This window comes from Mus musculus, chromosome 19 (assembly GCF_000001635.26).
Source record: "Mus musculus strain C57BL/6J chromosome 19, GRCm38.p6 C57BL/6J".
Taxonomy (NCBI): Eukaryota; Metazoa; Chordata; class Mammalia; order Rodentia; family Muridae; genus Mus; species Mus musculus.
Genome location: NC_000085.6, coordinates 23897560 through 23919281, shown reverse-complemented (window position 1 = coordinate 23919281; position 21722 = coordinate 23897560). Strand labels below are relative to the sequence as shown.

The window sequence follows — 21722 nt, the reverse complement described above, 5'->3', positions numbered from 1 at the left end:
CTCTGCCACCACATTCCTCCAGATGCTGGACACAAGGCTACAGGGTTTTGCTAGCTGCTGGGTTTGGGTCTAGCTATTCAAGTCCTCCCTGTCATTCGTGTACTCTTCCCTTTTGGAATGCTGATGTTTATCCGCAGTCACTGCACACTGGAAGTGTTTAACTGGCTTTTCACAGGGGCTCACAGTTGATAGTTTGTCTAGTGTGCCAGGGGAGATGTGGGGGAGTTAATATCCTCACTCCTTTCTTCACTTGGAGATTAATTATGGCTCGAACAGGTACGTCTAGGCGTTACCGTGGGAAGAGGTGCGCTTATGAATGATGGTTATTCTTGTCTACTTGATTCTTGATTGGTCTGAGAGACAGCAAGTAGTTAGGAGAGTGCACGGGTGGGTGCTGGGGAGGGTGTGTGAAGAGAGGATTGGCATGTGGCTCTTCTGTTTGTCTCAGTGAGGTGAGCAGTGGGTCTCCCCGTGCTTTTCTGCCCCACGGCCAAACACCCACCAGCTAAGGCCTCTGAAACCACGAGCTGCAGTAAATCTTGCTTCCTTTCAGATGGTTTCTCTCAGGCGTGCACCTCCTTCCCTTCTAACCTCTAGGGTACTCCTGTGGCATTCCACGTCTGACATCCTCTCCTCCTGACACCTGGTGTCTCTACTGACTGGTTTATTCCCTCTGAGCAGTTGTGGTTAGAGGTGAGGGACTCACGTTCTCCACTGTCCCCCCCCCCCATCATCCTACATAAGACGGGCTCAAGGATCCTCTTGTCTCCTCAGATAAAGACCTCTGGCTGCCTTCTCTTGTCCTTTTTCACTCCATATAACCACATCAGCATCAGGCTCGATGGTGCCAGAGGAGATTCAGTCTTAACTAGTTGAAATGGGGGGTGGGGGGGGGTGGGGGGAAGGAACTGGTGAATCCTAACCTTTCGCCTTGCTGGTTCTCTGAGTGTGTTCCACGTGCTGAGGGCACGGGGACTTTTGGATAGCATGTGCACAGCCAGCATTCCTGCTACCCTGGTGTATCTATAACTCTAGGTGGCACTATGGTGGAGTCTCTGGAGTCCTGCATTTACAGATTGACTTTGTGTAGCTCAATCTACTTGTGAATTATTGAGACTAGATGAAATTGGTTCTCCGTGTACCCAGTTGGCTTCCTCCTTTACCTCCTGATAAAACTAATGAAAATGGCTGGTGACTGTGTTCAAACTAGTTTAAACTAGGATTCGTTTAAGTTCTTCAGACTACCCAAGTATGGTTTAATCAAATAGTTCATTTGACTGGCATCGAGACAGGTTAATAGAACCTAACAGAGGGCTGCTCTAATCAATGGCCTCTAGTTGTCCGTGGAGAGCCAGTGCTGGAACTGCACCTTAAAGGCACTTAGAGCCAAGTCCATGGCATATGAATATACTCTCAAGAGAGCAACCTGAATAGGGTTTAGATGGAAAGACTTGGGCTTTTAGTTAGGCAGGAATAAGCCCGCTTGCAACATTTTAGTCCACTGTCTAAGAGCTGTGGGTTGACACTGCCTGCTCAGGTCCCCTCAGTCACCCAACCACCTCAGACCACGCAGACCCCCTCACCTTGATCCGGCTTACTGCTTCCTGGGCCTGCATCATGCGTACATTTTTGGAGGGAGTTTTGTCTGAGAGTAGCTGAGTGGAACCAAGGTAATTGGCAGCAAAAATAATTCCATCGATCAAGTCTTCAGGGTCGCACGGTCCAGGAACTGTAACACAGAGAGCCAAGGTAGTGAATGATGTCATGGGGGGAGTACCACAGCCAACCCCCATGTTCACCGTTTACATGTGTGGTCTATCTACCTGCTAGTCTAAGACATCTTGGAACCATTTACTATGAGAAGTGATGGATTTATTTTAAATATGAATCAGAGCCCAATCGTAAAAAAATGTCTCTTAGCCAGACCTGTAATCCTAGTTGCTTGGGAGGCTCAGACAGTCTGTTCAAGGTTTGTCTGTTTGGCACTTGGCTGTCCTGTGAGGCCTTAGGTGAAACGATGCCTCACTCCCCCAACGTAGTACTGGGGATGGATTGGAGGGTGAGCTCTCTGGCAACAAGGGCTATGTCATGCTCATCTTTTACTTCCATGCCTCTCACGTGTGTCTATAAACGGTGTGTGTTTGCTTGGGTGAATGGCTTAGAGGAACAGAAAGCGGTAATAACGGAAAACACCATTTCCTGACGCTCCCTATTTCCTTTTTACCCACTCAAACTTTACGCCTCTGTTTGGACTCTGATGGAGGAATCACATTTTACACATGAAGAAAATGGGGGTAAGTCTTCCCTATAATGGCGCCAGACTCCAACATTGTAAGTTGATAACATCACCACAAAGCCATGGTCCCATGCTGCCAATATTGCTGATAGACCATGATGCTCCTGGCTTCACGTAGAGTTCAATCCCAAGGAGAATCACATTTTTTTTTTTTTTTTTTGTTCTCACCTCCCAGTCTACTAAGCCAAATCTCTGTCTTAAACAGATGGGCATCTGCTTTTAATAACAATCACCTATGATTCACAGCCTAAATTAAAGCTTGGCAGCAACTATTATGTATAACAGGTTCACTAAAGGCAGACATTTTAATCACAAGCAAAACGTGTATTTTCTTTGACTTGAATGATATCTGAGGAGAGTACGATATAACCCACCGTGAAACCTAAGGTTCTAGAGATGAAACAACTCAAAGTGGAACCAATTTACCTTCCCTCTTGTAGGGCTACTCGGAAGTGACTTTTATTTTCATTTTTTAATGGTCAAGCTCACCTTGAGTTGCTCCCCATGAAAAACTCCTGGGCAGGGTACAAACTTATTCACTTTAATTTTTTTCTTTTGAGACAAGAGTTTCTCTTTGTAGCTCTGGCTGTCCTGAAACTCGCTCTGTAGACCAGCTGGCCTTGAACTCACAGAGATCTGCTTGCCTCTGCACCCCCCCCCGGGGGGGGGGGGCTGGGATTAAAGGCATGTGCCACCACTGCCTGGCATCTTACTCACCTTCCAACAACTAGGATTGTGGTCAAAACACAGACATGGGAGGCTCGTCAGGACCTTCATTACATACCTCAGCATAGCTTTACTACCTGGCTTGCCCACACCCTCTATCTTTGGTCTCTGACGAGAACAAAGGATTCACACTGCACTTTTAGTCTAAGATACTCAGGGCTAGCAGGTTTGTGGTCTTTCCCCCTATGTTGTTTTACATCCAGTGCCTACAAATGCTAAAAGATTCATGAGCGACCCCAGTACTCAGTATTTTTCTCTTCAGTTCTTACCTTCAACGTAGGTTGGGAATGAAGCCAAGCTTTTTCTTGACTGTAATTAAGACAAAGAAGTTTCAAAGAGGGCAGAGCACGATTAAATATACATTAGCACACGTGTCCACGCAACATAAAGAAGACATAAATCAGCGGTGGCATTTGTTAACCAGTTATCGACCAGTTTTGAATAGAGAGAATGAAGTGTGGACAGATATATGCATTCACTACTAAGGTTACCTAAGACCCAGAATGGCTCGCTCAAGTTTGAAGTGATCAACAGAGTTCAGAGGTGCTCACCAGCTTGAAAAATGTGTAATCAGCAATAAAGACTGTACACTTTAAGAATGTACTCAATGTGGACAGCTATTCAGTACTAAATGTGCCAATAACATGACTGTGTGCTCTGAAAGTTAGGACTCCCTGGTGCGTTTTCTCCAGGTCCCTGACACAAGCAAGGGTAGCTGTGGAAAGGAAGATAAGCTCTTACACCTTTTTATCTCCCACTGGTTCATTTCAGTTGAAAATTTTCATTCTGTAAATCATGGATTTGTGTTTCTTTAGAAGAAGAATGAAAGAGCAAGTGAAAAACCCACTATTGGTTCTTGATTTTTAAGTGTCAGCTCACATCAGAGGTCAGCTTTAACAGCTACCGGATGGGATGAGCTGGACACATAGAACCCGCCCGGAGTGGAAGTTTAAATGCCAGCAAGCCAAGAGGCCAAGCTTGCCATAGGCTCCATTGGAGGCACACATGCCAGAAATGGTTCTGCATGAGAGAAGAACGGGGCACTCCTTTCTGTTTCAAAGGTAACAGAGCCTGAGGCTGAGATGTGTGGGACATCCGAGGGCAGCTCAGGTTCAAAAGGAAGCACTGAAGATGGGCAAAAGGGAGGGTTGGCATGGCTTGGATTTTCATTTCTGAAGATTTACCATGGGGGGGGGGCACATGATCATTCCAACATATGCTTTTTTGGAGACGGACATCTCCTCAGTACTCTGATCTTTTAGATGACAGCATGCTCCGGGGTACCTGACAGGTTAGGTGAGCCGACTATGGGTGAGGGCTAGGGTGTCGCTCTTACCATGCAGAGGATTCTAACGTGGCCTGCTAACGGATGTGGAAAACCGGAGCACCCCATCAGTCCCGACAATGACGGGGATCCCACACTAACTGCATGGCAAACCACACGGGGCAACTTTGGGCAGGCCCCTGCAAACGTACTCACTGGGATGAAATGGCACCTCTCACCAACGAAGCTGTGTCTCTTGGGTCCCAAGGACCAAAGCTCCTAGCTGCTATGCATTTGTGGAAAACTGCACAGTATATGAGGCTAGGAGACCTCACGTTATACAGAAGCAGCTAAGTTCTCCACAGGGGTCAAAGTCCTCATTTTCCATTCATCTCCCTGCCCTTGTTCTCAGTGTTCTAGGGTAACAAGAAGTCACTTCATTTTGTCCAAACACTTCATTTCATCCAAACAGATCAGTCTCCAGGTATCTTTAAAAAGCAGATTTGGTTTTCTTGGGCTACTAGGACACTCCTCTGAATGCTAAAACCTGTTTTAGCAGAAGCTACAGAAGAACAACTTTAGAGAGACGATGGTAGGTGACTGGTACAGTCACTCTGCGACATTTGCTAGCTGATGATCAATTTCATTTCTGGGGTAATACTTAAAAGACAGCTTTGTAAAAATGAAAGGATCTCTGTTGAATACAATGAATATTTCCATCATTATTTCTAAAGATATGCAGAACCATGGACCAAGCCTTGTAGGAACTGGGAGACTAACCTGTCTACCTTGCTTGCTATAAGCCGATGCATAATTGAAAGCTTAATATTCAGACACCTGCTTAGACGTGCCTTCTCCCGTGTGGGCTGAGATGAGCATCAGTCATCCTTAGAAAGCATTAATAAAGTTGCATTAAATTCATGAAAATCTAGGCTGGATGTGCTGGGGGAACACCTGTAATTCCAGCACTGTGCAGGGAGAGGCAAGAGGATTGTGAGTTCAAGGACAACCTGGGGTACATAGCAACATACCCTTTCTCAGATAAAACAAAAATCCAGAAGAAATTAAAGCTGAGACTTCAAGGTTTTTCAGGGGTTACATGAACTCTGTTTAGAGCCCTACATGACTTCTGGATTCAAACCACGGCTGAGCAGTGTAGCCTCAGCTAAGGTATCCAAGTTCTAAGTTTCAGAACTCAATGGTGAGGACAATGAAATCGCCTCCCAGAACCATGCAAAGGTTCCTCAGAGACACAGCCTATGACTTGCTCAGCCTGGTGCCTGGAATACCGCAAACGACTGGTAACTTATACCCTCTGTTAGAGTTGCTGGCCCTGAAGCAGTCACCCTTCCCTCTTCCCCATCCATGCCCTGTGAACAGAGTATCATATTAAATAATGGCAAAAGGGGCTGCACAAACCAGGACCCTGCCACCCAGGCCCCAGAGGGAGAGTCTGAATAGACCAGGGGGACAAAACATATTTCTAGTCTAGTGTCAGTATCACTTGAAGAACACATTAATAAAAACTATAGCCCTCTCTCATGAATAGCACACATGAAACAATCTGTTACTCGGGTTAAGATAATGCTTTGATTTTCCCAGTTGATTCAAGATAAAACTGTGAGCACAGTGGGAGAGCATGAGACATACCTCTTCGCCACATCTCCTCAGGGCTGATGAAGAAGCATCTACTACTGGACTGACGTGTACCCACATACAGTCATGGCGTGGGGAAATAGCCGCCTGGTGTGGATCCCCGCTAAGTGGTACCCATCACCTTGGGATAGGAGAACACTGGGTCCTAATGGAGGCAGGGGCTCTACTCAGGCTAAAACACCTGCCCCTTTCAAGCCCAGAAATCTTAGCCACATCTTGTCACTTCAGAACTCTGTATTTAGAGTATCTCCTATGAGTAGGGCAACTTGTCCTCAGGGAACACCCTACAGCCACCTTGTTGAGTAGCCCCTAGCCTATGATTAAAATGTAAATATAAGCTCCCCTCTCCTACTGGCCATGTTTCACGGGCTCTCTGGGCCCCAGAGGCTAGTGAATACCCATGACAATACAGAAGAGGACCATTCCTTCAACCACAGAGTGTTCTTTTGGAAACGATGCTGGTAGATGGTTTTGAGGTTCAATGTCCAGTGGTGGAACTTGCTGTGATACAAAAGTTCTGTAACCGGCTGCAGACGGCACTGAACACTGGAACGGAAGAGGTATGCGCAAGGATGTGAATTCTCATATTCAACACTGTGGCCTGCAACTACCAAACTGGACAGATGAACCATGGCTTTCACTGACAAACGGCAGGCACACCGCCGAGGAGAAGAAATACTTTCTCAGGGTGGTTTCCGTCAGGGCGGGCAGAGGTGGAAACAGGTGGAAACAATAAAGCATTATCGGGGTAAAACAAAACAGGCGTGAGACAGGAAGATGGTGCCTTACCTCTTTATTTGTGGAGGCTTCCGTGGGGTCGCCGGGATGAAGGGGTATGCTTGATGACTCAGCACCCAGGGGTGAGGAACTGCCAGGAGACGGAGACTGGAACACAGGAAGAGGGACAGACAGCAGTGAGGATCTGAGGGCTGTGGCATCAAGTCACCCAGAGCAGAACCGCCCGGACAGGACCGCAGTTGGGGGAAGACTTTTTGGCAAGAAGAATTGCAAACTGCACTGAGCAGGCCTGGCCAGGCAAGCTTTCAACTCCACCTCTTCAAAGGAGTTCTACAGCTTCGGGACTTTTTCTTCCCTCGGGCTAATATTTTAAAGAAAATACAGACTTATAGTAGGCATCAAATTTAAAGCCTCAAGGGTATTACACAACATGTTAATTTTTTTTCTTAGTGAAAGTTAGATACTTAGAATACAAATGTCACCTGCTCAAGATGACCTACATGGAAAGCTGAAAACTAAAATTACCCAGTGTGGTTTTTCTTGTCTGCTCACAAGTCTGCATGTTGTCTCTCTTAATTCATGGGCTGCTGAAAGTTCAACATTCAACCCACACTGTTTGGACCATGTCAGCACCGTTTCAACCCTCTGTCAAATGACAGGCTGGAAAACAAGGCTTAGGTAAACAGGTCTGGGTAGCATAGTCCCTGTGTTGGTGTGATGGTGCCTCTGTAGTTGGGCACAGGTAGGTCCAAGCCATAAACACAAAACTTGGGTTTGCACATAGAACACAGCTAATACCCCATTAAGTACGTGCTGAATGAATGACCAAAGAAGCAAGCACTGGGACACATAAGAGCCTGGAAACACACCCCACCCAACACCAGAAAGTTCTGTGAGCTCCCGGAGTCTTGGGAGATGAGGGGCATTGTCAGGTGGGTCTCAGAGATGGTTACCTTAGTGATACGCTGGGGGGAGCAAGGGTGTGGTGCTTCCCGGCTGTGGGTGACATCTGAGAGCCCACATACACCATGAGAAGAACCATGTAGGTGTGCTCTCCCAGGATGCGTGGAGAAGGGGAGCCAGGAAGGCAAATCCTGGGCAAACGAAAGTAACGCTTGTGCACACCTGACTTTTTGCAGCTGGCTCTTTTGGGGGAAGTTAAGGCACAGAGAGGTCAGTAAACTATCTTTGCACAGGAAGGGAGAGTGTTTCACAAACAGCACTGTGGGGCTGGTGGCAGGGACAGGGCATGCTCACAGATAAGAGAACCTCAGTGGGCATTATCTAAAATTGGGGGTGGGGTGGGGACCTTTTCCCAAAAGTCTGAGTCACAAAAACTACAGGAACACCAAAAGATGACATTGTGGAACACACTATTCAGCTAAGAGGTTATGAGGTGCCAGTCTCTGGCCATATTATCACTTGATTCTACACAGGGAGATGAGAGCCCAGGAGCCCCTTACACGGTGACACCACAGTTGATCCAGGAGGACAGGCATTGGGTGATAGCAGATATAAAGTATCCCAGGCAGCCTTGCATGCCTTTCAAAAGAAGCATGAAGAACTTCCCCATCCGTGCTCAGGAGAGCTGCCGGGTGCTCACTGAGTTAGCACTGTTTGGCCGACTCAAAATTAAGGTGGGAAAGGATGAGAATTTAATGCCGTAAATCTCCCCGGTTTTTGACACTGAAAAAGCTTCTTTTGCTATTTGTGGCTTGATTCCTTTCCCCAAAGAGATTTTTCTCTGTCCCAAAGTCTTTAAGGTGTGTGCTGAGTGAGAGAAGCTGGGGCAGTCGGGTTTTCTTGAACTGCGTACTTTCAGGGTTGTGGACACCTCACAGGGAACTACCCAACAGGTGGCCCCGTATTTCCCATTTCTTTATTTTCTACTCCAAACGTTCTACAAATAGATTTCTTCCCACCCTGTGGGCACCAGACTGTCCTCCTATGGTGTGGGAAGGCAGGCTATCTGGACAATGGGCAGGGAGGTGAAACATAGAATAAGGTATGTGTGGTTAGTGCTGAGTGCCCACCAGGGAATGCCAGGAAAGAGGGCATGAGTCATTTTCCTGATAACTCATTCCCCTGATGGACTCACCCTGACCTTATCAGGGGCCCACTTCTCCCAGGCACCTCTGGCCCACGCACAGGCTCAGATGTTCCCTCCACCCACAGCTTCCCTTCCTCCCGATACATTCAATGCTCAGTTCTGAAGTATGCCTCCCATGGGGCTGAGATGACAACCACAGCTCATCTCTCCCCTGTGAAACATGATGTAGTTTGTATTAAAACTTGCTTATGTGTGTACCAAATCCCCAAGAGCTCTTGAGCAGTAGGGATCCTGTCTCCATCATCATACAAGAGCCTAGGCTTAGGTCTTGGAAGTAGTTAGGTACTTAGCAAAGGGAGGCACGCACAAATGACTGGTTAGACTGCCACCATCCCGCAGCAAACGGAGAAATGGAGCGAGGCTGCCCACCGCCTCCTGGGGATGATGTCTTTTAGTGGTCAGTGGTGAGTCCTTCTCTGATGTAGTGTCCTTCTGCTTCACTGTGTAGAGCATTCATCTTGAGCTCTAGAAATCTATTTTTCCTGTGTGAAGGACTCTAACTTGGGCTCCAATGAAGTTCTTTTGACACACAGAGCTACAAATTTGCTAACGCTGACCAAGGCAAGCACGCCCAAGCATCTTCAGACAGACCCAGCTCTTACAAGATTGAAACAAAGGTATTCAAATGCCTGCTTCAGAACCTTCCTTGTGGGTACACTTTTAAAACAAATTAGAAAGTTAAAAAGAAATTAGATAACAGGTTTCACTTTCAAAGAGCACATCAGAGGCAGACTTTGGCCAATGACATATACAAGGCAAAAGGAAGTGTTATGGAAGCAGATTTGTGCTAGTCTCCCTGTGTTCAACTCAGGCAAATGAGACCAAGGGTAGGAAGCAAATGTGATTAGATAATTCACAAAATGAACACTGGGAAGCTGGGTGTGTGGGCTATAGATGCTAGTATCCATGTGATCATCTTGTGGAGCCAAGGAAGGCCCAGGCCCAGTCTATGGTTCCACATCAGGCCCAGCATCTGTCACTCGAGGTCTCCTTCATGGGGTGTGGCTGAAGAGGCAGCATTGTTGCTGCTGTTACTGCTGTTGTTATTGTTGTTGTTGCTGCAGTCAGTGTTACCAGTCCTGCCCCTGAGGGCATGCACAGTCCTGTCCTCCCCACATCCTACACCACCAAAGCTATGGAAGCTGACACATCTGCCTCTGTGTACTCAGGGATGAACTCTGTAGAGTCCCCAGACACATACAGAAGCCTATGACATGACCCCTCATAACTTAGATACTGCCGACATCAAAGACAAAAAAAATGAGAAATAAAAATCAAAGATTGCTTTGGAATCCACTACTGCCAAACTCAAAAGAACCCATCCAAATGATGCCCTTCTTATATCTCATTTAAACAGAAATGTCTTTTCCTAGAAAAGCTATTTATAAAATGTAAAGAAACATAATGTTACTCCAGATGTGCAAACATCATCAAGACTCAAGAAACGTAAAAGGGAACATGGTGCTTGCAAGGAAAAATAATTATCTGGAACTGGACCCGTGCAAATGAGACCTATAAAATGCCCCAAAACAGACAAATAAGCAACAACAACAACAACAACAGTAGCAGCAGCAGCAACAACAACAACAACAACACAACCACAAAAAACTAAGCAGAAACCTTAAGGAAACCCAGAGAGCCATGAATGGGATCAGTGGTACAAGGAAAGGAGAAAAGCAACTCAGGATGCGAATGAGGAGCTCAACAAGGACAAAGGGCAGGAAAGAACCAACAGGAAAGCTTGGGAGTAAACAGTTCACTTGGGAAGCTCCCTAGCAGACAGAAGAAGTCATAGCAGACTGTGAGGACAGCTCCTCTCAGAAGTCACTCAGTCAGACAGAAACTTCAAAACATCGTACAAGAACAAGGAAGCTCTAGGAAACACATGGGGAACTGTTGGATTAAAACACCTTTGCATCATGGGAAATGAATAAAACTCTCAAATCTTAAGAGACACACAGACATCCAGATTCTAGAAGCTCCAAGGACAACAGCCCCAACCAAAACAGACCTGCACCAAAAGCATATTAGAGTCAAAATGACAAGAACACACAACAACAACAAAACAATCTTAAAATAGCAAGAGAAGAGGGCTGCAGAGATGGCTAAGTGGTTAAGAGCACTGACTGCTCTTCCCGAGGACCTGAGTTCAATCCCCAGCAACCACATGGTGGCTCACAACCATCTGTAATGGGATCTGATGCCTTCTTCTGGTGTGTCTGAAGACAGCAACAGTGTACTCACATACATAAAACAAAACAAAACAAAAATCTTAAAAAAAAAAACTAGCAAGAGAAGAGTCACACATAAGGGACGGTCCCTCAGACTCACAGTAGGCTGCTTCACAGAAACCTTACCACAAGAGAATGGGATGATACATTCAAAATGTATCCTGCTCCTGCCTGTAATCCCAGCATGTAGGAGGCAGAGGCAGGCCAGCTCTTTGCGAGTTCAGGGCCAGCTTATTCTATACAGCAAGCTCCAGGCCATGGAGGGCTACATAGTAAGACTTTATCTCAAACAAAATAAAACAAGCAACAGCAAACACACAGGGAGGGGGTCTGACCTGACTTATACCTGGCCCTGGGTGAAGATGTAAACGGTCTGGAAGATTACAGAGACATTCTTGTTCCTTCTCTTAGGAGTTAATCTAAACGTGTCTGTCGATCACCTACCTGGACAGGAAAATCCCCCTCAGAAAAGCTCCATGAAACTCTGTGATACACGGTGCACCAGGAGGTACGTAAGCTGGGGGGAGCAACTGTGCCCTAAGGAGACAGACACCTCCTTACACAGCCTCTGGCAGCTGCTTGAGTTCTACCCAAACCCTGTCTTTTTCTTCTTCTAGCTCCGAGCAAGGACACAAGCTTTCCTGCCTTGACCCTCCCTCCACGCGCTCTCATTCCCCATCCGGAGATTCTCCCACACTCTGGATGGCAGAGCTGCTTGCAGGCCGACAACTGCAGAGTTTGTTTGCCTTCTTGGCCTCGGACTTAGAAAGCATGTATTTCTCTCTTTCTCTTATCCATCTCCCTCTTCCTGGCAGCCGCTGAGAGCTCCAGTTTGCCTGTTTTTTTGTTTTTTGTTTTTTTTTTCTCTTAAATTTCAATAACATTGTCCTTGAGTTTCCCTACTAGCTCTTTAAAAAAAAAAAGTTACCTGTGAAATAAAGAAGCTGCAAACGGGACCCCATGTCCCCTACATATAAATGTGTCCCTACAGTCATACACTGGCAACTTAACCCCCAACTTCCCAGTGTTAACGGGAACCTTCATGAGATGACCAGTTCTTTGAGATGTTTCGGCTGCTGCTGGATACAGGTTAACTATGAAAAGGTGGTGTCCTAGTTAGCTTTAGCTGTCTGTCAGCTTCCACAGCCCAGTGTCATCCGAGGGAGTACCAACTGGGGGACCGCCTCAGTCAGACTGGCCCGTGGGGTATTTTCCTGATTGCTGATTGATGCAGGACCGCCTATCCGACTTTGGACTGTACCAGCCCTGGACAGAGGCTTCTGGGCTGCTTAAGACAGACAGATGGACAGAAGTGAGCAGCATTTCTCTGTCTTCAGCTCCAGTTTCAGCCCTGACTTCCCTCAGTGATGGAGGGGGACCTGGAAGCATTTTATAAAATAACCTCCTTACTGCACAAGTTACTTGGACCATGCTGTTTATCATAGCAACAGAAATCAAACCTAAATAGACAAGAGTTCAAACTCCTTTTCCTCCACGCATGCTCGCCTTCCGCCATGCTATCAAATAGCACACAGGCCCTTGGCAGGTGTCATGTGGGAAAGCAAATGAAAATGAGTTTTATGTAACAGAGTTAAGCTCTGAGCACACACATGGTTATTAGTATCCGAGGCTCTACACTCATTCTGGGTGAGGTTCTGTCACCCTGGCTGGCAAACCAGCCTCCTCAAGCACGGTAGCGGACACTGGAGGCACTGGTATTCACAGGAGCATCTTGTGCTTATACTGTCAGGGAACACTTGAACATTCAATCCTTCCAGCCTGAACAGCATCCTGCCTCTACTACTGTTGTATGTGGATTTCAAAGGTGTAGGTGTCCAGGCTGAGCCATGGCACATGCCTCCATTCTTCAGTCTGTTCTGAGACTCCGTGGGACTTCTAACTCCCAGCGTTTCCAGATGGCACTCCCACTTATGCTTAGCATTCTGTGTTTACCTGCCTTTATCCCCTTCTCCTAATTTGTACACACTGCTACCTTACGTGGCTGAGTTGCTTTCAATCAACCACATTCCACTGTAGAATTAGCTTTGAAAAGCCCCGGATATGAGTTTCTTCCCAATGTATGTTCACGCTTCTGAAATTTGAAGCCGATTAAGAAGTACATGATTATCCACTCTATAGTATAACTCAAACAATATTATCAGTGCACACTTGTATTTCCTTAATGTGGTGAAGAAGTGAGGTTAGCATAGGCACCGAATGAGCATAATTATGTCATTAAGATGAGAACAGCTTGGCTTAATGAGGTGTTTTATATACACATTCATAATGGATTCAATTAATACTGCTGGAATACGGAAAGAACTGGCAGCTCACCTTCTCAAAGCCTCTCTGTTCTCTTCCCACTGAAGACACCCTCCATTCCCATCTCTAAGCCCATAAACCTGTGTGGAAGCTCCCGGGACCCTAGGGAGCTGTGCTTGGCAGCATTCGGCTCAGAAGGTGATTTTTATCATGGGAACAACACACAACAATTTTTTTGTTGTTGTTGGATACTATCACCAGAGCCCTAAGCTTTTAAAGTCATGTTCCTAAGGTAAAAGACTAACTAGTTAATTATAAACCACTTATTAGTTAAGAGTAAACCAACCCATCACCCGACAAAGCTGCATGTGTCAATCAATGGGTTATCTCTAGCCAAATAGCTCACTTGACGTATGTGAAATGCATTACACTGGACAAATGAGAAAGCCTTTCGTTCGTTCACTGCCCTTTCAAGTCCATGCATTTCTTGATGGATGCCTCATGACTTCCTGCCTAGGCTCTGATAGCAAAATCCAGGCACTTTGAACTTATATTCAGAATTGCAACTGAGGTGAGTGTAACCAAACCAGGTGTGGTGGCACACTCCTCTAATGCTGGTACTGGAGAAGCTGAGACAGAAAGGACAAAGGATTTGAGAACGCCCTGGACTATATGGTGAGTTCAAAGCTGGCCTGAACTGTATAGAAAAACCTGTTTTAAACCAAAACAAAGGAGGGAGATACAGCTGCACTCACAATGGAGAACAGCCTATCTGCTAGAAATGGTAAGAGTTACCGTTTTCAAAGGGCTTACAGTATGCTCGGCCCGTGCAGGGGCACATTATACCTGCCACCTCATTTTCCAGCCAACTGGTTATTTGTGCACAAGGCACTAATAGCTATTGATATGCACTAGCTCTCAGCAGTGAAAGACACCACAGCCTGTAATGAGGGGTGGGGTGGGGGTGGGGGGGGGACGGGGGTGGATGCAGGGTCTAGATGAATTCATCTATTAGAATGCAGAGAATAAAAGGCAGCACTGGAGAGATACAGCAACAAGCACACCTTCCCCAGGTCCTGACTAAGTACAAAATGCCCCCTGCTCTCTTGGCCACCACTCAATTTCAAGCTCGTTTTCCTCCATCCTAAGTAATGCCTTCTCCTCACCTATTCCCTACTCTCAAGGGAAATGCAGAGCATAGCCTACAGTCTGGCTGGGCCAGGAGCCCAGCACTGAAGTCAGTCAGCACGCCCTGGTGCAGCCCAAGGGGCACATACCTCTTCTTCATGACTTTCAAACTGGTACATCCAGAAGTTCTCCATCTTCCTGGGTACTGTTTGGGCAGCGGGGTGCGAGCCCTAGTGTATCCACTTGTGAGCTGCTATGTGCGCTCCTGATCTCAGTGCCGCTTGCGGGGTGTGGGGGGGGGGCACTTTTGGTGGTGTCAGGTGCCCTTGTCAATAATGCAACTGGTAATAGGAGATGTGACCACCTCCAGGGTGTCTGACCCTCCATATTAACCCTTCAGTGTCTGGTGGCCAGGACTGACTCGAGTCATTGGCGCAGCGGCGTCAGCTGATATTTCCGAGAGGAATCTAGCCCACCCTTGCTGTCAGCAGCACCTACTATTTCTGGGGGAAAATAAACCCAGAGCAGAGGTGCTACCAGAGACTTTCACACACCCCAGACTCTGCTATGTTTATAGAACCTGTGAAGAAGCATTCAGCTCTGGTGAAGGGAGGGGAGGGAGGTGGCTAGAACTGTTCCTTTCAGGCTTTGATCAGAACATACCTGGGTGTGTGGGGAGAACTTAGGGAATTCTGGTCAGCCCCTGGCAGGGCCCCAGCGGCACAGGCTGCTGGGAGTATACCACCCCGAACTGACTGTATGCTCTGTCACTGTGCTCTGACAACTGTGTGCCACAAGGGAGAGGGGGCTCTGACAGACCAGAAAAGAGCTGCCTCATGGTTAGCATGGCTTGGACCAAACAAACTGAGGACCCCAAATTAGGCTGAAAACCCAACTGTATCTATCTGTAGGGCCAGTTCCAACAAGAGGAAGGACAGGGTACATCTGGGTAGAACTGATGTGGGGGAAACAGAGGGAAGCTGAGGAGGGGCCTGGGTGCACCGAGGCCCTCAAGGAGCATCAACTTCCTAGTCACCAAGCCCTCTGTCAGACCTGTTAGCTGGGCTCCCTCTGAGGCTACCTACCTAGTCAATGAGCTGTGGACCGCACTAAATGGTAGAACAAACCACACAGGATCTAAAGCAATCTACGGCTGGAAAACCAGCCATTCTTACTGCCAGTTTCCCATGTGTGGGCCAGCTCAGTGGCCAGTGATCAGAGAAACTGCATCTCTGGACTTGCTCATCTCTTCCATCTTGTGAGTCTGATCAGACTTGCTGGAAATCAGAGTGCACCCTCCGCAGCCTCTGTCAAGTATCCTGCAATACCCGATTCAAGAAGGAAAGCCCTTTGCAGGACAGTGCTCAGGGTGTTCCTAGATGACTAAAGTAGACACTTCTCCACATGGCTTTTTCCTCCTGCTACCTGTTTTAACTAGAGAAATCTTTGGGTGTTGGTTATGAAGTGTCCAGACTAACACTCCCTGCCAGTTAACTCTCTGGCTCATGGCGAAGCCGCTTTCCCTTGACCACGCTTGACACTGCTTTGGCTTTAGTTTTGGAGCCATTAGAACAAGGCTCTGGACGCCACTGCTGCCATGGAAGGCTTGCCAGCTTCTCCCGTATTAGCAGAGATGACCGGCTCACACATGAATTGAGTTATCAGGCAAAAGATCCAAAAGCAAAGCCTAGGCCTTCTGTGGTGTGGGAAGCATCTACGTGCAGCATCCTTTTGGCCTGATGGAGCTTGGACCTCTTCCCCTGGCTGTTTTGCTTTTATTCTTCCTCCCCTTTAATGTTCCTTCTGTACCTGAAACCTACTTAATTATTCATCGCCACCTTCTCCAGGCTGCATCAATTATGGATCACATCTGTGATGGAAAACTTTACTCGTAGCGAGATCGTGCTGCGTGCGATGGGAGCGTAAGGAATAGGAACCACACACCGCCCTGGCGCTGGAGGGAGACAGCACAGTGCTCGGACAGCAGCCAGCCTCAAGGCTGGTTCACCGTCCAGGCCTCCTACCCTACAGGCTTCTCCCAACCCCAGCAATTCCTCCGAATTCCACACTCCCCAGTCATCGAGGCGTCTTGGTCCAGAGAGAAACAATACTATTCATAGAATACACTGGGTCAACCAGAGGCCCAAGTGAGGCTGAGCAGGGATGAAGGCTACAGTCTAGTGGGCAGATACTTCTGTCCCCACAGTCAAAGAAGACCATAGAGAATGAATGCTTAGCCATAACTCATGAGTCTTTACAGCAGATTCATTGGATACTGGAAGCTCCCTAAGATTGGGGAAAAAAAAAAACAACAAAAACCAAACTCATCCCAAGAGCATGCCATGGGTATGTTTTGTCCTTCAGGACAAAAGTTCCCCTTTAGAATTTCTCCACTGCTCCTTAGCCCTATGTTCTTGGATGTAACCACCAGCTCCACTCAAGTGCTGCCTCACACCTATATAGTGCGTGGCTTCGTTCTCCCATCAGTCACTTTGGGACCTGTAGGTTTTCTTTCTTACAGCCACAAGGTGGAACAGAAGTCTAGGGACTGGAAATGGCTGATGAGGTCGATGGCAGAAGACACTGTTAGCTGTGGTCTCACCCTTGAGGGCTTTGCTGACATAGTCACTGCTATCAAATACAGGGGAGAGGATTTTCAGATGGGCCCCATAGGTCAGAACCTCCATTTACACCTCTCCTCAGGAGGGACATGCGGGCCAGGTATCTGCCTAAACAGATGTCGTTGGGTGACCGAGGACTATGGCTTCCATCTTACCATCAGACTCTGGAGCCTTTTGGTCTTGCATACTTTAAGGGTGAGACTGGGCCCATGGGACAAAGAACTGAGAATGCCCTGGCCATGATCAATGGGAAACCAAGGCTGTCAGCCAATTGGCTTTGAAGAGCTGGATCCTGCCCACAGCGTGGGAGCTTGGGAGCAGAGCTTTTCCCAGGAAAGCTATGATGGTATCCTCCCCCACCCCATGCCCACTTGCAGCCTCACAGGGGTTCTGCAGTATGAAGTAGATGTGTGTGTGTGTGTGTTGCTTTATGCTGCTAAATTTTGGGATGATCTGTTGTGTGGCAGTAGTCTCAGGTATCACATAAGGATTCAGATAAAAGCCTTAAGAGCAGAGTAGGCTGAGAAGTCTAGCTGTGGACATGATAAAGGACTGGCCTCAAGTAGAACACTATGCAGACAGACCTCTTTCTGTCACACAGTATCCCTGGGGTCTTGTACAATACCTTAGGTGCAGAGTACACTATAACATGTCAGTCCAATTTTAAGATGGACTTTCAACTTTGAAATAGGGACCACAGTTCTACATCTCTCCTAGTTCAGTAGGAAAGTGATGGACAGGTCAGGGATGGAAAAAAGGCTTAGAACCCAACTGCTACTGGTGCTCTCAGGTCAGGGAAGGCACAAAGACTTAGGGCTCTACTGCCAGGCTGTGCTCTGAAGTCAGGGAGGAGGGTGAGACCTAGTGCCCTCTGCTGGCCAGTCCCCACCCCAGTCATCCCTGTGAGGCAAGGGCGCACACCGAGACTCTTGCCCCACTGGAGATTGCTTAGTGACTAAGATCACCTTTTCTCTTCCAAAGGACCCAGGTTCAATTCCAAAGAATATTTACAAATAAAAAGATTTAAAGCAGAAAAGCAATAAAAATGACTTCCTGTAGCTATGTCGTATTTCTTATTCAGGCAATGTCCTATATGTCCAAATACTCAATTAAATCCAAAGTGACTGTCTAAGCAGCAGGTTTCCTTCCTTTCCTGAGGTCTGTTCGATGGAATGAATATCCTGGAGGCCATCTCTGCTGTCTCTAGGTGATCCTTTGTCTCCATGGTTACACATCTGTCCAAGCCTTAGGGATGTTGGAACGACTGGATCCATCTGTACCTATTTATCTAAGTTTGAACAGTTTGGACCCCGGGAGATAGCAAAGAGTGCCCTGGGATATGTACTCTTTCATAGCAAGTCAGTAGACCAACCTGAGCCATGGGTGCTTACTTGGGGACCAGTCCTCTTCAGGTATGAATGTATGCAGTATTGGAGATACCATAAGGCCGTCCTTTCTCTTCCCAAGAGTACCACCTCACATCCCCAGCAAGGAACTGACCCCAACTCAGGCACTGACAGAACACATCTTCATCCTAAACTCTGTCTGCCTGACTTTGGATCCCATTTCAACTCCATCCCTTGCTATCCAATCCTGGAAATATTGTGGCAGGCCAGAACCTCATGAGCAGGCGGAGATCCACAGAGGGAACCCCTCATTTCAGAGCACCTCACGGGAATCCCGCACAGAAATAGAATTCTTGGCAGTGGTCCGATTCTTTTTACTTGTCCTTGGAGGCTTGACAACACAGCAGCCAGGTCAACAGGGCAAGATGCTGCTAATGAGTCTTAATTAATTAACATGTGCATCTGACCTTGGTGGACAGTCTCCTAGCAACCGTTAAAAGAAAAATCAGAATCCTTGTGGGCCGTATGCTGAATTCAGGATAGAGAGGGGGTAGCATCAAGACATCTAAGACCCAGGTGAAGCCGGGGCATCGCCCAATGCTTTTTTCCACCAGCTTACAGGTGTTGATCAGGGCAGGTACTAACCTTGGGCCTTTACTTCCCACAGTGTTGAGAATGCCTCTCTTTCAGCAAGGAGGAGGCTGGTTTCTGACTAACTGAGCAATGTCAGGGTTGAAACAACCTCCTGCCTCAAATTATTTTGTGCATTGGTCTCTGGGAGGGAACAGGCTGCCAATATAAAGTAATTGTGACCTGGAGCAGGTGGTGCATGCTCCGTTCCCACTGACTAGTAGGCTAGTTTGATGTAGCTAGAGCAGTCCTGGATAAAAAGGGCTGGTGGGGTGCTGCCTAATGCAGAAGCTGGGAACCAGGGAAACTGAAGGGAGGGCCCAGGATGAGTGGCATGGTGTGGATTTGCCTGTTGGAAGACAGCAAAGGGAAAACCCAGAGCAGAGAAGGTGAGCGAGAAGCACTGAGGTCAAGTATATTAACTCAGTGTGCCAGTGACCCACCCCACCCTAAATAGTGAGCCCTAACTTCCGGAAGGAGCCAACATGCCATACAGTGATGCCACACATATGATCCTTATGGCACATTTCCAGAGAGAATTCCACATCCACAAAGACATCTCATGATTAAGAGCACAATGCCAACTATGCTTATTAAAAGGATAAATTTTGATTTAAAGATGGTCCCATTTATGGACATATGTGCTTTAAGATTCAGCAGGACTGCATGATACACAGTATACACACACTGTATACACACGGATGCTCTTCTCCCTGTACCTATCCTTTTCCTCCAGTCCACTTAGCACGCATAAATTCTGAAGGAGCCATGTTGGAGAGGATGAGACAAACATTCTTAGGAGTTATGGGAGTCTTAAACCCTTCCCCACTACTTCCTAAGTGAACCTGTCACAGCTCTCAATGCTGGCTCTGTGTGCTAACTCGAGGGACCAAATTTTTCAGCAGAAACTGGCCGTTTGCCTCCTGTTGCTTTTCTTATGGTTTCACACATATGTTGTCTGGTGAGACAAGTCAGAGAGAAAGGTTCCTCTTGGGAGTAGGGTCACGTGAAGAGAAGTTGAAGACCATGGGTTAAAAAAAATTTTCCCCATAACTTTTTTTCCTTTTAATTCCGAGGAGCATGGGTGGCTGGAATAGCTGACTTGTGGTGGGCCACTATCTGGCGGATCATGCTCCAGCAATTCTGATATGGCAATGGTTTGGTGGCAGTAGGCAGCCAGCTTTCAGGCACCAGGGCTTGCCCAGCGTTGAACAGCCAGGTGACATTCTGGAGATGAGGTAAGTTAATTGAAGATAACACTTTGCGTCTGGGAGAAGCTCACAAAGCAAACATTTCCCACCCCTTTCTGCGATCTTCATGGTTGAAACGAAATCATTTGCTCTTCAAAGGGGAGTTTAAGGTCAAGCCTTTTCATTTTGAAGATGCAACAGTTAAGACGATTACATCTTTAAAGAAAATTACCCTGGTCACACCAGGGTCCTTGTGGTTCACTGGAAAAAGACAGCTCCGGTTTGCTGTTGCTATTGACAACTGAGTTTTGCTGCACAGTGCACCACCTCCTGCTGGGATGTGGCACTTCACTGTGCATCTGAAGGAGCGGCAGGGGCTGGTAAGGGGCTGCTTTCACCCCGGTGAAGGCAGCTCTCAGAAGCATCTCAGCCTTAAAGCGGAGGCTGTGAACTTACGTAATTACTCACGTCCCTGGAGAAGTCAATGCGCTGCACTTGACCCTGGCATACATCATGCCCAGAGCATTTACTGCTCTTACTGCTTTCTTACCCCGCAGTGTTCCGAGGCTTCCAGGCGCTAAACACACTTATAAGCTCATGGCTTCCAAACACTTTGGGTCCTTTACTGTCTAGTTGTGTTTTGTGGTGACCACAGCTCTCCTCTATAGTTGCTTATTTTTATATTTGTAATTTCGGCCAAATAGAGGTTTCACGGTTAATGCAAACACTGCATAAGGCTAAGAACACCCACCCCTACCATAGGTCAACAGCTGACAAAGAAGTCCTTTCCTTCCTCTAAATTGAACACAAAACACACAGAAACACTTACCCTTTTCTATTTTTGTCCAAGAAAACAGGACAATGAGATAATCTCTTTGCTCAGCGAACTGTCTCTGCTTAAATCCACAAATACAGTTTTCAAAGTCAAATCACGCTACACAGCTTAGGGCAAAACTCAAACTCCTTTTCACACCACTTCTCACTTCATGGCCCCATTTTCAATTCTTCTGGAACTTTCTTCTACATTTACTTTCATGTTCAGAGGTAACGTGTTTGTATTGCCTCACTTTCATTTCGGAGTTAGACATTTTGTTTCTCTTGGCTTCTATTGCAAAGGCTAAAATCTACAGCCTTCCTGCTACACGTTTCTAGTTGATCAACCTTCAGGGTCTGCATTCTGAAGGCTACACCTCTGCTCTCCCCAGCCAGCCCAGCCACATGCACGCATTACTGTATTTCTGGCTTGTGTAACTGTTGTCGGAAAGGCCAAATAACCAAAGAAAACTGGACTTGTTAGAATTGTTTTTTTTTTTTTTATTTTCTTAGTTCTCCATGTGCTGCTCGGCCCCGTATGCTAAACCATCTCCAAGCCTCGACGCCTCCAATCGCATGCTCACCCAGCTCTCCTGATTTCTTCTTTTTCGACGTCTCCCACTGGAGTCTGGACTTGCTGCTTCCTTGGGCGTTTTGCATAGTAGCCATCCTCATGTCTCTTCTTCATGAACCCAAAGGGGTTCCCTTCCT

General features: G+C 47.1%; 1 protein-coding gene and 1 long non-coding RNA gene across 7 annotated transcripts in view; one reads left to right on the top strand and one right to left on the bottom strand.

The window, feature by feature from the left end:
- The window catches only part of Apba1 (amyloid beta (A4) precursor protein binding, family A, member 1), a 190793-nt gene that overhangs the window by 30317 nt on the left and 138754 nt on the right, over positions 1–21722 (bottom strand). For all 6 annotated transcript variants that reach the window (XM_006527140.4, XM_006527139.4, NM_177034.3 and 3 more), the window contains exons 3-5: positions 6732–6827; positions 3292–3331; positions 1584–1729 (exon numbers count right to left, since the gene is read on the bottom strand). In XM_006527140.4, the coding sequence (XP_006527203.1) occupies positions 1584–1729; positions 3292–3331; positions 6732–6827 (282 nt within the window). The remainder of the gene's footprint in view (positions 1–1583; positions 1730–3291; positions 3332–6731; positions 6828–21722) is intronic.
- Positions 1725–15602, top strand: Gm34076. Its single transcript, XR_386615.3, has 3 exons — positions 1725–2294; positions 11433–11529; positions 11639–15602. It is a non-coding gene; the product is annotated as a predicted gene, 34076 (long non-coding RNA).